Genomic DNA, 14,686 nt, shown 5'->3' with positions numbered 1-14,686 from the left:
CAGAGCCGGCTGCCCTGGGCCGCGGCCGCAGCGCGCCCCGCCATGCCCGGAGTGGCCGCGCCGGGCGCCGTCCCCGACCCCGAAGAGAGCTACGACTTCCTCTTCAAGCTGGTGCTGATCGGCGACGCCAGCGTGGGCAAGACCTGCCTGGTGCAGCGCTTCAAGACCGGGGCCTTCTCCGAGCGCCAGGGCAGCACCATCGGCGTGGACTTCACCATGAAGAGCCTGGAGATCCAGGGCAAGCGGGTGAAGGTGAGCGGAGCTGGGCCCCGCGGGGCTCGCTCCGGGCCGTGCCCGCGGCCAGGCCCCGGGCCGGGTTCCCGGCTGCCCGAGCGGGCCGGGCCGGGCCAGAGCCGGGCCGGGCCGGGCCGGTTCCGCCCAAAGGCCGGGGAGAGCCCTCGCTCAGCCCGCGCTGCGGCAGCCGCAGCTGCGCCCCTCTCCGCTCAGGCTTCTGCCTGGCCGCGCTGTGTTTACAAGGCAGAAGAAAGCTCAGCTGGACTGCCGTGTTTCCAGAAAGGGATGTGGAACTGGCAGATTGAGAGAAGGTTCTTAAATTAGGCATGCTATTATCTTAAGACACTGCTTACAGGGTGTCACAGGAAGTGCCGTTTTCACGGTTCTTCTTTAGGGAACCAATAAACTCTAAATTTGACATAGTTGGGTTTTTTGGGGTTTTTTGTTTTGTTTTGGTTTTTTTTTTTTTTTTGCTGGGGGAAATCAGCCGGTTGCTAGGGTTAGAAAGAGCCCAGGACATGTACCCCGTGGATCTATCCTCAGATTCTCTGTGGCACAGATTCCCTGCAACTGTTCTCACCCTCTGAGCACAGGAGTACAAGTAAACAGTGCGGAGAAAATGTTGAAAGCATCTAGGGTTTATAGTAGATGCTTTAAACCGGGACCAGTCCCTTCACCAGCCCCTCCAGAATGGGGTCCTGCAGCTATCCTTACCCCCAGGTAGACTAAAAAGCGTTTAATTCAGTCCCTGCCTGCCGGAGGATGATGGAATTGTAAAGCTTTTGGTGACACACAAATACAGCGATGCAGTTAAGTTTTGGCCTGTGTTTACCAAAGTAGATGTCAAAGTCCTCTGTTGTTTTTTTCTTGTAAATTAACTTTGGTGAGTATTAAGGTGAGAAAGTTGCAGAGAACAGAAATGAAGGCTGGCATTTTTATAGGAAAAGAGAGGGATTAGCAGTTTCATGCCCTGCAGCAGTGTTTATTTCCTTGTTAGTGTCACACCTTTCCCTGTCAACGTCTGGCTGAGTAGCTGAAGAGCAAACTGAGGTTTTCTGTTTGAGCTGTGGGTGCCTCTCCCACGCTTTCTGGCAGGTGAGGAGTGGGGCTCCTCCTCTGAGGTAGAAAGCTGCCTCTGTTTAAATGCCGGGCTCATAGAAAGTGACAAATGTGTCTGTTCCTGGTGCCAGGGACTTTAGGAGTGCCCCAGGAAATCAGCCGGAGTTCCCAGGTGTGCTTTTTCATATTGTCACTGCTTACGCCTGGGTATTCCAGGATTGGTAGCCTGGCTGTAACAAAACCTGGGTGTTATTTCCAAGTGTTTTACAAAAAAACAAGGAAGAAAGAGCAAGGTCTTGAAGCTTTCTTTTTCTTTGGGCTGTTCTGTACTTCCACTCGGGAAAAAAAATGAGGAATGCAGATATTGAAGGAGAGTATTTTAAGTATTACTTTAGGGAAATTAATCCAACACTTGCTGGTTGACCTTACAGATACTTTTGTCAGCTGCTGGGTCAGGGACACAGCCTGAATATGAAAGCATTTGCTTGGAGGGTTTTCTTTTGTTTCAGTTAAGGTGTGGGCTGTGTGTGAGATTTAAATCAGACTTTCCAGTTGGATTGAGATTTCAGAGCAGCCCATCTAACCTGGGTTAGGTTTCCTCAGAGTGCTCTTGGAAACAGGAAATAAAGAAGCATTTCCTTGCACTTTTTTGGGCTCCCTTGCACACTCTGCTTGCACTTCTTGCCTCACAAAAGCAGGCCAGGTAATTGCTGCTTTGATTTCCTTAGGGGTTTTTGCTACCCAGGACAGTATTGTTTTCTATTTAGCAAATGGTGCAGGAATGAGAAAATTTTGTAATGTTTTAGAGGCTCATCTTTAGAAATTCCTTCAAAACAAAGTGTCTACAAAAACTTGTTCCACCTCCCCAGTGGCCTGAACTTAATTTTTAGTCTGGCTAAGGGTAATATTGCAACCCAACAACACTTATTTTGATATTGAAACAAATAATTTAAGGTTAAATGTGCCCCTTTCTGTTTCAAACTTCAGATGTTCCCATCACAGTTACATAATATCTCTGAAACATTTAGAACCCAAGGATTTTAGGTCTCACTTTCTTTTGATGTGGTGGGTTTTTTTTTTCTTTTTTTGGGATAAGGGAAGTGATGCTTGTTGGAATACTGAAGGTTAAGGTGCTGCAAATAACTTTTTTTTTTTTAATTATTTATGAAACTTGAGGCTTTCCTTGCACCTTGCAGCTGTGTTCTTTCAAGTGTCTCACGTGGAGTTCCACACACTGCTGGAGCTGACTAAACTTCATTAGAAAGAGATGAGCTTTGTGAAATGTCTGCAGGCTGTCTTCATTTAAAGAAATGTTCCAGTACATGCTGTTTGAAATTGTGGCATACTGCTTTCTCTAAAAACCACCCTGCCTGGCTGGCTGAATCCTAGAGTGCAGACTCTAGTGCCTGAAAGTTGGTCTTGGTAATCACTCAAAAGTGGTGTTAATCACTTAATGCATAGTGATTAGAGTCCTATTGATAAAATAATTACTCGTTCTTTGAGTGATAGAAAAAAACTGGCAAACAGAACAAAAATGTTTTATAACTGTTATGTCACTGTAAGAAAAGATATTTATAAAATGCTGGAACCAAGATTTTACATAATGATAGGCAAGGACATTCCTAAGTCCAAGTCCATAAATCATGGTTAGTAATAACAAAAGTCTTTTTCTTTTGATTAATTACCTTCTGTGAGCTAGTTAATTGTCTTTAATGCCTACTTTATGCTGTCATTTCATAGTGTTTTGAATAAAGTATTTTTTCCTCTATGCCATAGTTCTTCTCCCTCAGTATAACTTTCAGAAAGTAGCAAGAGAGAAGAACAGTTGAAAACACATTCCTTTTACAACAAATACTTCTTTATTTGAAGAAGTATTTAAATGAAGAAGTACCATTGCACTTTTTCATTTACAGGCTTTTTCAGCCCACATGTTATCAAGATTATTGGCTTTGATTCAGGCCTCATGGCTGGGAGCTTTATTCCTTTCAGAATGGCCCAAAATTTATTTTGTGTCATGATCTGGCCAAATTGCTGGTAATACAAAATTGTGTCTTGTTAAGTGTCCTGTCTCCTGACTGGGGATTTAATGACTTTGCTGCACAGACAAAAGCAGAGCTATTGGAAGCAATATTCTTTGATATCCAGAGGAAAATGTAGCTCTGTGTCAACTCCTTTGGCACTGATAACCTGTAGCAAATGGGAATACTGTGTTCACAAAAAAAGAGGGATTCCTCATTCTCTGAAAATTGTGTAGGGAAACATTTGAATGGAGCAGTTTATCCTGCCTGCTCTGTCTATGAATATCACTTTAAATTGAAATACACTGCCACAGAGATGTTGCTTTTGGCAAAAACTGCCTGGATTAAGTTGCAAGGCTGTTTCAGTAAATGTTTTTAGGAGCAAGTGTTGTGATTTGCCAGCCTACAGGAATGCATGTTATTGTTTGCCATTTGAGATGACAGGATTCAGACACAGTTGGTTAAGAGTCATTTAGCACAGTCTTTAGGTCCAGTTTCACTGCTGGGAAATTTTATGGAATTTTGCTGCAAAAGTGACATTTCTATTTTTGTTAAGGAAGGTATCAGCTGGGGGATGCACTCAGTCATTATTTATGCTACTCCACAAGCAAAAGCACACCTGAACTCCTGTGATACTTTAGAAGAATCAGGAAAGTACTTAATAAATTATGTAGGAAGTAAGGGAGGGAGAAATTATTTACTGTGTCTTGGGGCCATCTGTTAAGCATTAACCTTTGATAAAAAATATGTTGATCAATGCAAGAACAGCCACATTAGCCTGTTTGATAATGGTCATTTGCTGTGCTCTTTGGCCAACCTGTCACTCACCATCTTCAGCATTTTGTCTGTCCCTGTAGTTCAAAATCTGCTTTCTGTAAGCCTGAGCAGACACCCCAGAATGTCTTCCAGGGAACCCCCCTTAATTTTACCACCTTTTTTACCACCTTCTGTTTTTCTCTTACATCCAATTGAAACATTCCTTGTTCCAGATTTTTTCTGGGGTCTCTCACTGTCCTTTATGTCCCACCATGAGGAGTGTGGCTGTCCAAAAAGTTCAACGCTAAGAGCAGATCAAAAAAAACCAGCTTTTGTGAGTAAATGAGTATTCAGTAGTGAAACAATTAACATTTGTGAGTAAATGAGTATTCAGTAGTGAAACAGTGAGAAAGGTGTCCTTTATTCTGCCATATTCCTTCAGAAAAATGAGTATGTATTCCCTGTTCTCTTTTGTTCCTAGCAGTGGTCCCCTGCCACCAATCTCTGATTTCATAGGTGTTTCTAATTAGTAGTTTCAGAAGAATTCAGCACAATTCTCCAGCAATCCCAACTTCTCTCTGTCTTTCTTACACCAAAGGAGTTGCCAAAGTAATTTCAAAATCAGGAACAGCTTTAAAAGGTTACTGAGTGACAGACATGACTACCATCATGTTATCTACAAAGCTGAAGCACTTAAATCAAGGAAATAAGTAATTAAGTATTATTATTAAGTAATAATTAAGCATTACTTATTAGGATTATTAATTATTACTAAAATACTAAATTTTATTAACTACATTTCATTCATTTATTTTAATAAATAATATTTTAAATTAATAATTATTATGTCATATACATCATACACTTGTACAATACAAAAGAATACATAAGCATATCTTTTTTAGTAACCTGTGGCTGGTACAGTTCTTTTGGTGTTTAAGTTCTAGCTTAAACTGAGGGACTTTGGAATGAGAAGTACTAAGACTACATTTCTTTTTCCAAAGAGTTTTCAATTGTTATTTTTTGTCAAGAGTTATATGCTCGTAAATATAGTTTAACAGAAATACTATATAAAGATTTTACTGTGCATGAGCTGGTTAAAGTTACAGTTGTGATTGGTATTTTTTTATAGTTGTCATGGTTCTTTTTCAGTAGAATTCTGTGAAATTTATCTCTGTAGATATGCTGGAGAAAATAGTGTTTACTTAGGATTAGAACTGGTATTTTTGTAATTACTTAAATTATATTTTTAACCGTGTGCCAGACTGATTAATGTTACGTGAAATATTTTTTCTTAGAATTTTCTAAAGATGCTGTCAAGCAAACTAGCTGTGTTTTTCCTTTAGAAATACAACTTGCTTTACATTAAGTGGTCTGCTTCATAATGCCTCCTTGCTGTGTCTATAGTTCTTAATGCTGGAAGACATTATTCAAATTACAGACGATGTGAGCAGACAAGCTTCCACACTGGAGGGGGAGTTGTTCTTTAGCTCAGTCACTCTGCACTTCTGTTTACACCACATGAAAAGTGTAAGCCAAAACAATTTTATTTCTTAATTCAAATGTTTCCAATTTGTCTGTGTGCACATAATCCCTCAGGCCCTTCCCAAGAGTTGGGTAATCATCATTAGCCTTTTCTAGCACTTGACCTAATCAGGTACTGAGATTTAACAACCACAAAGGGCTGGTGGGAGGCTTGAGTGCAGAGATCACCCATAAACCTGCCCTCAGTTTCCTGGTCCCTGCTAATTGCTGCTGACTGCTCTGAACCATTATCTGTTTCATTAATAATCATTGCTTTGTGGTTTTCTGAGTCCATTACAGTCCTTCCCCTGCTCTGAGAAGTCCTTTTGCTGGGATTGATTCCCTTTCAGCTGTACATATATCAGCTGGATCTGAATGCTTGCTTAGCACAGGAAGTGAGATCTTATCAGCACAGCCTTTTCCAAAGGGAAATTTGCTGCTCAAAAATGCAGCAGAGGCAGAAGATACTAAGAAAACTCTACTGTGCAAAAGAAATAAAAAGAAAAATGCTTCCATATTATTTAGTATACAATAGCTCTGGCACACTATGTTAAGTTGTTGACAATGCTTCAGAATAAGGAGGTTCAGAGAGAGGGGAAACCATAAATAAAAGGTCCACCCTATGGGAGGATTCAAAACCCCAGTAGTATTTGCTTAGGTCCTGTTTCAGTAGAGATGCAGAATATAAGGAATGGCACAAAAAGACAAGCGGTGGTCTCCCATTTACCAGCTGGGGATAGAGAAGTGAAAGTGCAACAGAACATAAATTTATGGAAGGAAGTTCTTTCATTTTGTGTGACTATATATTGAAGCCAAGAGCTTTGGAAGATTCAGAAAGGATTAGAGATTTATACTGAGGATGAGGACATCCACAGTTACTTTAGATTAAAAGATCCTGGAATATAAGCCATCATGTTCCAGGACATTAGACAACCTATAAAACAACAGGATTTACGAAGAAATTCCCTATGAGCAGCATACTGTGTTTGTCCACTCTGAATTATTTGGTTTCTTCCTCTGGAACATCTAGTACTGGGAACTCAAACTGTTATACCAAACTCATAATTCTTATGCTGCTGGATTTAGGAAAAAGTGTATAAACCAAGCATTTCTCCTTCCTGCCCAGTTGTAATGTGTGTTTTACCACCCAGGAAAGGACAGGTGATGACACTGACAGATCCTTCACTGACTTCATTGAGACCTAGGATTGCTGGCATTTTGTTTACACACTCTTACCTTTATTCTTTTAATTGTCTGATATTTCCTTCTAAAGCAGCCTCAGTGCTCTCAGATTATGTGACCACATCCTGCTCCCTTTGTTCCTGCCCATCACAGAACTGGCAGAGCCACCGATGGTGTGGTGGCCAAAACCCAACTGTAGTGTCAGTGACACACCAGGTGACCTTGGCTGCAGGCTGGCACCCTGTTCTGCTGCCAAGGGTGACAAAGGGCTGGGCACACCAGAGAGTTCCAAAACCTGCCACAGAAGGAGCTTGCTGGCAGGAAACCAGGGTCCCAACTGATGCAGGCACAAACTCTGAGCAGCCAAGTTCTCAGCATAGAACACATACATATATATGTGTGTGTATGTATATATGCACATATATATATGTAGTTATTATGTTTATATCAAGGTTCTCAAGCATATATTCTCATCCTTAGATCACGTACAAAAGGCTGGATAAACACAGGGCTAGAATGCATTGCATATACGGGAGATGTGGATCAAGGCTCTTGGATCAAGCCCTGTCCCTTGGTTGGTGCTGGGTGTCACTGTGTGTCGCTGTATCTGAACAACTGAGACTGCAGCGAGCACCAGCCATCCCACTTGTAACTGTTCTTACCAGAATCTTCTCAGGGTCCTCTGGAATTCATCAAGGTTACTAGGACATAAACTGTGCTAAAGTAATAAAGAAGAAGCTAAGAAACTGAATTCCAAGACCACAAGAAAGAGATAGCAGAGAGCTGTGAGCCGCCTGTAAGCAGTTGTAAGCTGTAAGCAGTCACACGTTCTGAGAGGTGCACGCAGGACTCATGGGCAAGCAAAGGCACCAACAGGAAAGCTGTGATCAGCGTGTGCAGAGAGTTAGAACCTATAAATAAATGTATCAGGTAAACAATAAATGGCTTCTGCTTAATCATAGTGGTCAGTTGTCCAGGAGTCCTGAGTTCCCCACATGTTCTCCTGTGTGTCCCTGTGTGCTGTGTCTGACCCCGCTGTGTCCCCTCAGCTGCAGATCTGGGACACGGCGGGCCAGGAGCTGTTCAGGGTGTCACGGTGTGTCCCTGTGTGTCCCAGTGTGCTGTGTCTGACCCTGCTGTGTCCCCTCAGCTGCAGATCTGGGACACGGCGGGCCAGGAGCGGTTCAGGACCATCACACAGAGTTACTACCGCAGCGCCAACGGGGCCATCCTGGCCTACGACATCAGCAAGAGGGGCTCCTTCCTGTCCATCCCTCGCTGGATCGAGGATGTCAGGAAGTATGCTGGCTCCAACATCGTGCAGTTACTGATTGGTGAGTTGGGAATGCCAGTGCATGTGTAATATGGCCTCAGGTTTTGGTTTTGCTTGGAGTTCAGGTGTGTGCAACAGACCCGATCAGAAATTTTACCAAAAGAGCGGATTCACTGGAGCAGAGATGTTTTGTTTTGGTTTACTTCTGTTAAGGAGTAGACAGCTTTGAATCCTTTGCATCTCATTTAGTTGAGAACTGGGATGCTCAGGATTTCCCAGTTCTGAAGCACAGCTGCTGTGGACCTTCCCTTCCCATCCCTTCCCATCCCTTCCCATCCCTTCCCATCCCATTTAGGTGCCCAGGGAAGCTCCATCACAGCAAGCTGATGTGTTTTGGTGACTTGGAACACACACCCACTTGAGCAGACGGGGAATTTTGGAAGGACTTTCGGGCACTCAGAGTTTGTCAGTTCTTTGCTAGACGTTCTGCTTTCCAGCCTGAATGTTTTGGACTCAGATGCAGCTCTTGGGGCCTGTAGAGCTGCTAATACAAGAGCAGTACCATTCTAGATTTCCCTAGGAATCAGCAGACAGCTGCTGTTTTCACAGAATTAGTTTAACTTCAATTTCTAGCCTGTTCCATTCTGTTAGGGTCTACACACACCACTCTTCAGTTACTTTTCCTGTTCTTTATGGGTAATACAAAAATACAGGTTGGAAAGGGCTGGGGAGATTATCCAGTCCAGCCTCCTGCTCACAGCAAGGCCAGAGTCAGGTTGGTCAGGGCCTTTTCAGTCATATTTTTAAAACCTACAGAATGGAAATTCTTCAGCTTCCTTGGGCAACCTGAGACCCTCCTGCCACTTCCTGTGACACAAACAAGCCCTTATAAATCCCTCTGTTGTTCCCTTTCCTTCCAGGAAACAAGTCTGACCTAAGTGACCTTAGAGAGGTTCAGCTGGAAGAAGCCCAGAGCCTGGCTGAGCACTATGACAACATCATCTGTGCCATAGAGACCTCGGCGAAGGACTCCAGCAACGTGGAGGAGGCCTTTGTGAAGGTGGCCACAGAGCTGATGATGAGGCATGGAGGGCCCATGTTCAGTGAGAAGAACACTGACAGCATCAAGCTTGACAGCAAAGACGTTGTGGAAGGCTGGGGGTGTGGTTGCTGATGAGAGCTAGCTGATATCCCTAACTTTACTGGAATTTAGATGGTGCTTCACCCTAATGCTGAGTAGCATGGTAGCCATATTCTCCTCCTCCTCCTCCTCCTCCTCCTCCTGTGAAACCAGCAGTTTTGTAGAAGTTAGACACAATCCTATTTGCTTTGGTGTCTTATTTTTAAAAAGGGACTTTGGAGAGGTGGTCCTAAAAGTCAAACCCTCTGAAAAATGTACTCAACATTTGTCCCCACGGTTTTATTTTCTGTATCCTTCATACGAGTTACAAAAATGGAGGAAACTACTTTGAACTTGGTATTTTGGGGTGGGAAGACATTCGGTTGGGAAAGAGACTGATGCAGACCTAAAGGTCTGAGCATTTAGTAGGAGACTGGTGGCAAAGGAGGTCACTTTTAGAATAGGCAATCTTGACAGCATCTCTTCAAATCCACAGCACTCCACCAGTGACCAGGAAGCGTCAGTGTCTTTGATAATGGTATTTCAAGGGCCAGAATAGCCAAGATGTTGATTACAGGACCAAATAGCAGTCACCTGTCCTAGGGCATGTGGATTGCTAGTTGCTGTTGGAGCAGGCCCAGGCTGGGGAGCTTCTCTCAGGTTTTGTTATCATCTGAAGTTTTAACAGAAAGCAAAACCAGCCTGAGCACTGTCACAGGGTGGTGATTTAAAGCAGCCTTGAGGAGAGGGAAGATGCATTTCATTTGCCTGTTGTTTGCACAGTGATAGCTCCTTTATCCAGATTGAAGCATCACTGAGATTTTGCCCTCAGGTCTCATCATTTCATTCCACAACTCAAACCTGCACCACTGGAAACAGGAACTGGAGAAACCTTGAAGTGACTGTAGCCAAGATCTCTTGCCATGTGCCTAGTGGTCAAATACAGGGTTCATTCTGGTCAGACATTTGGTGTTAAATTACCAGAGTGCATAAGTGGCATAAATGGATTTGATTCTTTAATTGGTTTTGTTTTTTAAACCATCTCTTTAAATACTGCATGGGCATATAATGGGAAAGAAGACCTCAGAATAGCTGAGAACTGCATGAGTGCAACTTCTTGGTTGTGAGAAACCAGTGTCTTTTTGAGTGATTCCCTCCCAGCTTTGTACCCAAAAGCAGCACTTTAGAGTCCCTTGTAGATGTAGCTGAGGTGCTGATGGATTCCTCTGCAGTTACACTCTCAGGCACCTTACAAAACTGGATTTGGAAAGAGAGCAGGAGCAGCAATATTTTAAACTCTGCAGATAAGGCAGAGGTGTTCAGGTATGGCAAGGGAATTTTGCAATCATGATAATTGGAAGGAGTCACTTTCAAGAAGAACCATTTGAAGTGAATGTCTTGTCTCTTTGACAAATCCAGGTCAAAAAGGACTTGAATTGTTCTGCCATGAGGGCTGCACCAGTTCAGTCATCCACCATACCCAGTGTCATGAAAACTAGGGAGATTTAGGAAAGGGCTAATGGATACCAATTTTAATCCTATTCATCTTCCTGTAGCAAATACCGAAGCATTCTCTGCTCTTTCTGGTTTTTTAAACTGTGAGGTTGATAACTGAGGAGTAATGTGTGCTTTGTAGCCTGTTTGCTTCTGTCTAAGGGGTTAGTTTTCAAATTTTATAGTTGTGAGAATGAAAAGGCCTTAAATTTTTCAACTAGTGTAGTTTTCACAATTCTGTATTTTCTACAGAAGGGCAGGCTGAGCTGCAGTACTTGGTAGTGGTTTTGGATGGTCTTCCAGGATATTCCTACTTCCAAAGATAGTAGGCAATAAATGCCCAGTTAGGCAGTTGGGAATGGGAATGAAAATGGGAATTTTCCAAACCCTGGAGTTGTTGGTTTATTCCCCATGTTCTGCTCTCAGGAGAAACTGTGAAGACAGTCCAAGCCAAAACGGAGTGCTGGTGGCTGCTTTTGCTGCTGGTGAGGTCCTTCAGGTACAGAATATTTGCAAACATTTGAGTTCCTGTTGCAGTTTGGATCTGCAGGTCGTGGTCCTGCAGTTCTGCTGGAGCAGGGACCCCCAGATGAGCTCAGCCCCCACTACCTGCAGCATTAGTGCCAAATTACTGACTGCTGAGGAAAACCCACGTGCATTTAAGAACAGTATTGCTACTTCTCAGACTGACATCCATAGTTTACATAGCAACTCATCTTAAACTGGAACAAGAAGCAAAATGAACATAAATCCTGCTTCCAGTGCAGCCAGTGAGTGATTGTGTTCTTACAGTAGATGAAGAACTGAGGAACTGTTGATCCATTTTCTTAATTTTGAGGTTTGTTTAGTGAATAAGTAGAATTAGACCAGGCACTACACTTTTCATTACAATTTGCCTGGATTTAGCTCTTAAACTAGGCTTGAAGGGTGAGGCTCTGTCTGCAGGTCAGTCTGGTTCAGTCAGAAAATGTGCAATACAGCAGCAGTGATTTGTTTGCTGTACTTTAAATGAAGGCACCAATTCCAGTCAGTTTTCAGTTTCCTGCAGAAAACTAAAACCATGGCTTTAAATCAGTTTTGTTTTTTAACTCTTGGCTCTTCTGTCGTGTAGCAAGTGGAGTACAAGTTTGCCTGCCCTCCTAACTGACCAAAAGAAATAGAAGAAGACTTGGTTTATTTTTAATTTTTTTTTTTTTCAGAAGAAACCTGAAGACCTGGTTTATTTTTTAGGTTAGCAGATGGTGGTACTAGGGCTGTCAGTAGTTAAAGTTCATTTTGATTACCAAACCCTTCCTTTGTTCACTGCCCACTAGGCTGGGAGCTTCTTGACCAGAAATAAACAGAAAAAGTGGAGCTTTTCTCTGTTCTGCTGAAGGCTTTATCAAAGCTGGGACTCACACACAGCCTTGGAATTCAGGCATTCAGGAATTGGGTTGTTTAACTCCATTAATCCTATTGAAACCAAAAGGCTACCTGGGTGGAGAGAGTGAGGAGCAATAAACCTGTGATTTACGGGTAAAAACCTGAGTTCCAGCTCTCCGGGTATAAATGGGCACTGATGTACAGCAAGTGAATAATTCAGAAGTGCTTGCTCAGAGTTCACAGCATAAACATTTGCCAAGAAATCTGTTTACTGCCAGTTGAACATTAACAAGGCTATGGTGCAGTAATTGCTTTTAAGCAGATCCCCTTGGCTGATCATGTATTTGCATTAGTATTTATCATTCCTTTTTGGCAGTGCCAAAGTGTGCAAAAATATTACAAAAGCACAGGAGGGGACATTGGTCTCTGCCTTGTAGCACTTGGGAGTGGAATGCAGAGGGAGATACTGAAATGAAGTCATCAGCAGAATGTGCTTCCCAGGAGCCTTTGTTACCCTTTGTATTGATTTTAAGCTAATTTTATCTCCAGTTTCTCATCCAGTCCATCATCACGGATGGAACCTGTACAAATATTTATAATTACGTAAATATAAAACCACATAAATGTCAGCCCAGAAACCTAATAATGTTTGCTTTGCAAAACAAAATTTGAGAAAAATGAGAATACTTGAGAACAGAGGAGAAGTCCTGATGATTTTCTTACTCTCACTGTACTGGCAAGCAGGTTTTTTCAGAGGGGAAAATCCAAATGAAGCCCAGCTAAAACCACTGATAGCTCTCCTATTGGCTAATAGTGATAGATTTCCAAGAACTTGACCAAAAGTGGAGCTCTTGCTCCTTCTGGGTGCCTGGACTGTCATATGTGAAAACAAGGGTTTGGGAGATTGTCCTTTGGACACGGCATGCAAACTTGTCTTGAAAACTTGAAGACATTTTTTAACAGTGAGCCAAGAGCTGAATTCACACAGACAGGAAAGCTGCAGACAGATGCCTCCCAGTGTCTTCAAAAGCATCTTGGTACCATTGCAAATGAAGCACAAAACTTGTGTGGAAGTGGTTTTGCACTAAAGGGAAATAATTATCAGAGAAAAAAAAAAAAATCATTAATGTGAAAGGCAGAGCATCTTGATTATTCTGCATTTTTCATGTTCATTTCCTAGTTCAATGCTGTGCATAAGTAAGATTTTTCCCTTTATAAATGATATTAAAATAGATAAAGTGTGAAAAGTAGTTTGATACTTGACAAAATAAATGCTTTCTTAGGAGAGTGATAATATTGATGAGGAGAACTTTGCTGATAGGGTTTGGTGGTGCAGCATCAGGGATTCCCCACAGAGTTGTGTTGGGGTGATGTGAGACACAAAAACCATTCCCAAAACAGGGGAAGCCAGTGGGGGACACCAGACCCTGTCCTGCCTGCCAGACAGAAAACAGATACAGGCTGGTACTGAGCAGAAGGTGAATTTAGTTCTTTGTAACTGTTTTTAAAGATTTCTGTTTCAGATTTCTGACAGGCAGATGTGCTCTGTGCTGTCAGCCAGATTTTCCCTCTCCTGTGCCTCACTCGCTGAGATCTGACAGGTAAAAACCCCTCAACTCCAGAGAAGGGAGCATCCCAGCCAGTCTGGCTCACACACACCTCTGGGGGGGAAGGAAAAAAATCTCTAATTCATATTGAATTCATTCACTGCATTCCAAAATTATCTGAGGGGTTTGGGTGATAACAGTGTTAAAATGGTTCTGCATTTTCTAGGACAAATCTGTTGCTTTTCAAGGTTTCTTCGAGAGATGCAGGCTGTACATTTCTAATCATCAGTAACTACTTTGCTTTTAAACTTTCTTATCTCAATACTGACTAAATGATTTGGAATATGAGGAGACAAGGGAGCAAGCTTGCATACTACGGTAATTTTTTATACTTTACCTTCATCTATTTATGAATTTATTATGAGAAGTATTTTTAAACATGAAACCTGCTTTTGTTGTGAATTTTAGCAAAGTAGTGGATACATTGTACTGTGTATCATTCAAAAAGGTTTAATTAAAGTAAACATTTGGCAATTAATACCTTTTGTTGTTATTTTATGCATGTACCGTGTTGTGGTATATGATCAGAAACAAAATCAATTTTAAGAAATCATGTATTCTGTCCTACAGTGATGTATGGTCTACTTTTACACAAGATGTGACCTAATGTACTCTTAATGAAACAAATGGTGCTGAACTAACTTCCTCTTACCCTCCAAACGTCCATCACCTCCAGAAATGCATGCACTTTCAATTGTTCCCACTCAGCAAACTCTCCAGCAGAGCTGTCTGGGGGAGAAAGGATGAAACCTGGAATGCTCAGTGTTGGAGAAGTGCAGATAACTTTTTCAGTGCTTGCAATTAAGTGTGAACAATGCAGTTCCAGCTGTACCTCCCCAGGGGAATGTTTAGAGCCTGGATTTGATTGAAGTGCTGTAAATTAAACAAAGCAACACTCCTTTCTCTTTGCTCGGCTCTTTAATTTGAACGTCAGCAGATGGGGGCTTGTGATCCACAGGAGCCAAATATTGAATTTCTTGGTTTGCATTGTCTGCTGCTCCAGGAACAGCCTCAGGTGTCAAAGGAGGAGTTGTCAGTGCGATGGCCAGGCTCTAGA

At 42.4% G+C, this 14,686-nt stretch overlaps 1 protein-coding gene across 1 annotated transcript; it reads left to right on the top strand.

The window, feature by feature from the left end:
• The first annotated feature begins 6 nt into the window (after window positions 1-6).
• RAB43 (RAB43, member RAS oncogene family) lies at window positions 7-14,103 on the top strand. Its single transcript, XM_041459115.1, has 3 exons — window positions 7-252; window positions 7,924-8,107; window positions 8,967-14,103. Exons 1-3 carry the CDS (start codon window positions 43-45, stop codon window positions 9,218-9,220), a joined length of 648 nt encoding a protein of 215 aa, XP_041315049.1. The 5' UTR covers window positions 7-42; the 3' UTR covers window positions 9,221-14,103.
• Window positions 14,104-14,686: the final 583 nt, after the last annotated feature.

This window comes from Pyrgilauda ruficollis, unplaced genomic scaffold (assembly GCF_017590135.1).
Source record: "Pyrgilauda ruficollis isolate IOZ18807 unplaced genomic scaffold, ASM1759013v1 scaffold131, whole genome shotgun sequence".
NCBI classification, from domain to species: domain Eukaryota; kingdom Metazoa; phylum Chordata; class Aves; order Passeriformes; family Passeridae; genus Pyrgilauda; species Pyrgilauda ruficollis.
This window is presented reverse-complemented; position numbering and strand designations above follow the sequence as displayed.

What these genes read in the sequence shown, in the direction of transcription:
- RAB43 (XM_041459115.1), top strand. Translation starts at nt 43, where the DNA reads ATGCCCGGAGTGGCCGCGCCGGGCGCCGTCCCCGACCCCGAAGAGAGC. An exon ending in TCCAGGGCAAGCGGGTGAAG is followed by an intron (nt 253 to 7,923) that starts GTGAGCGGAGCT and finishes GTGTCCCCTCAG; the next exon opens with CTGCAGATCTGGGACACGGC. An exon ending in CATCGTGCAGTTACTGATTG is followed by an intron (nt 8,108 to 8,966) that starts GTGAGTTGGGAA and finishes CTTTCCTTCCAG; the next exon opens with GAAACAAGTCTGACCTAAGT.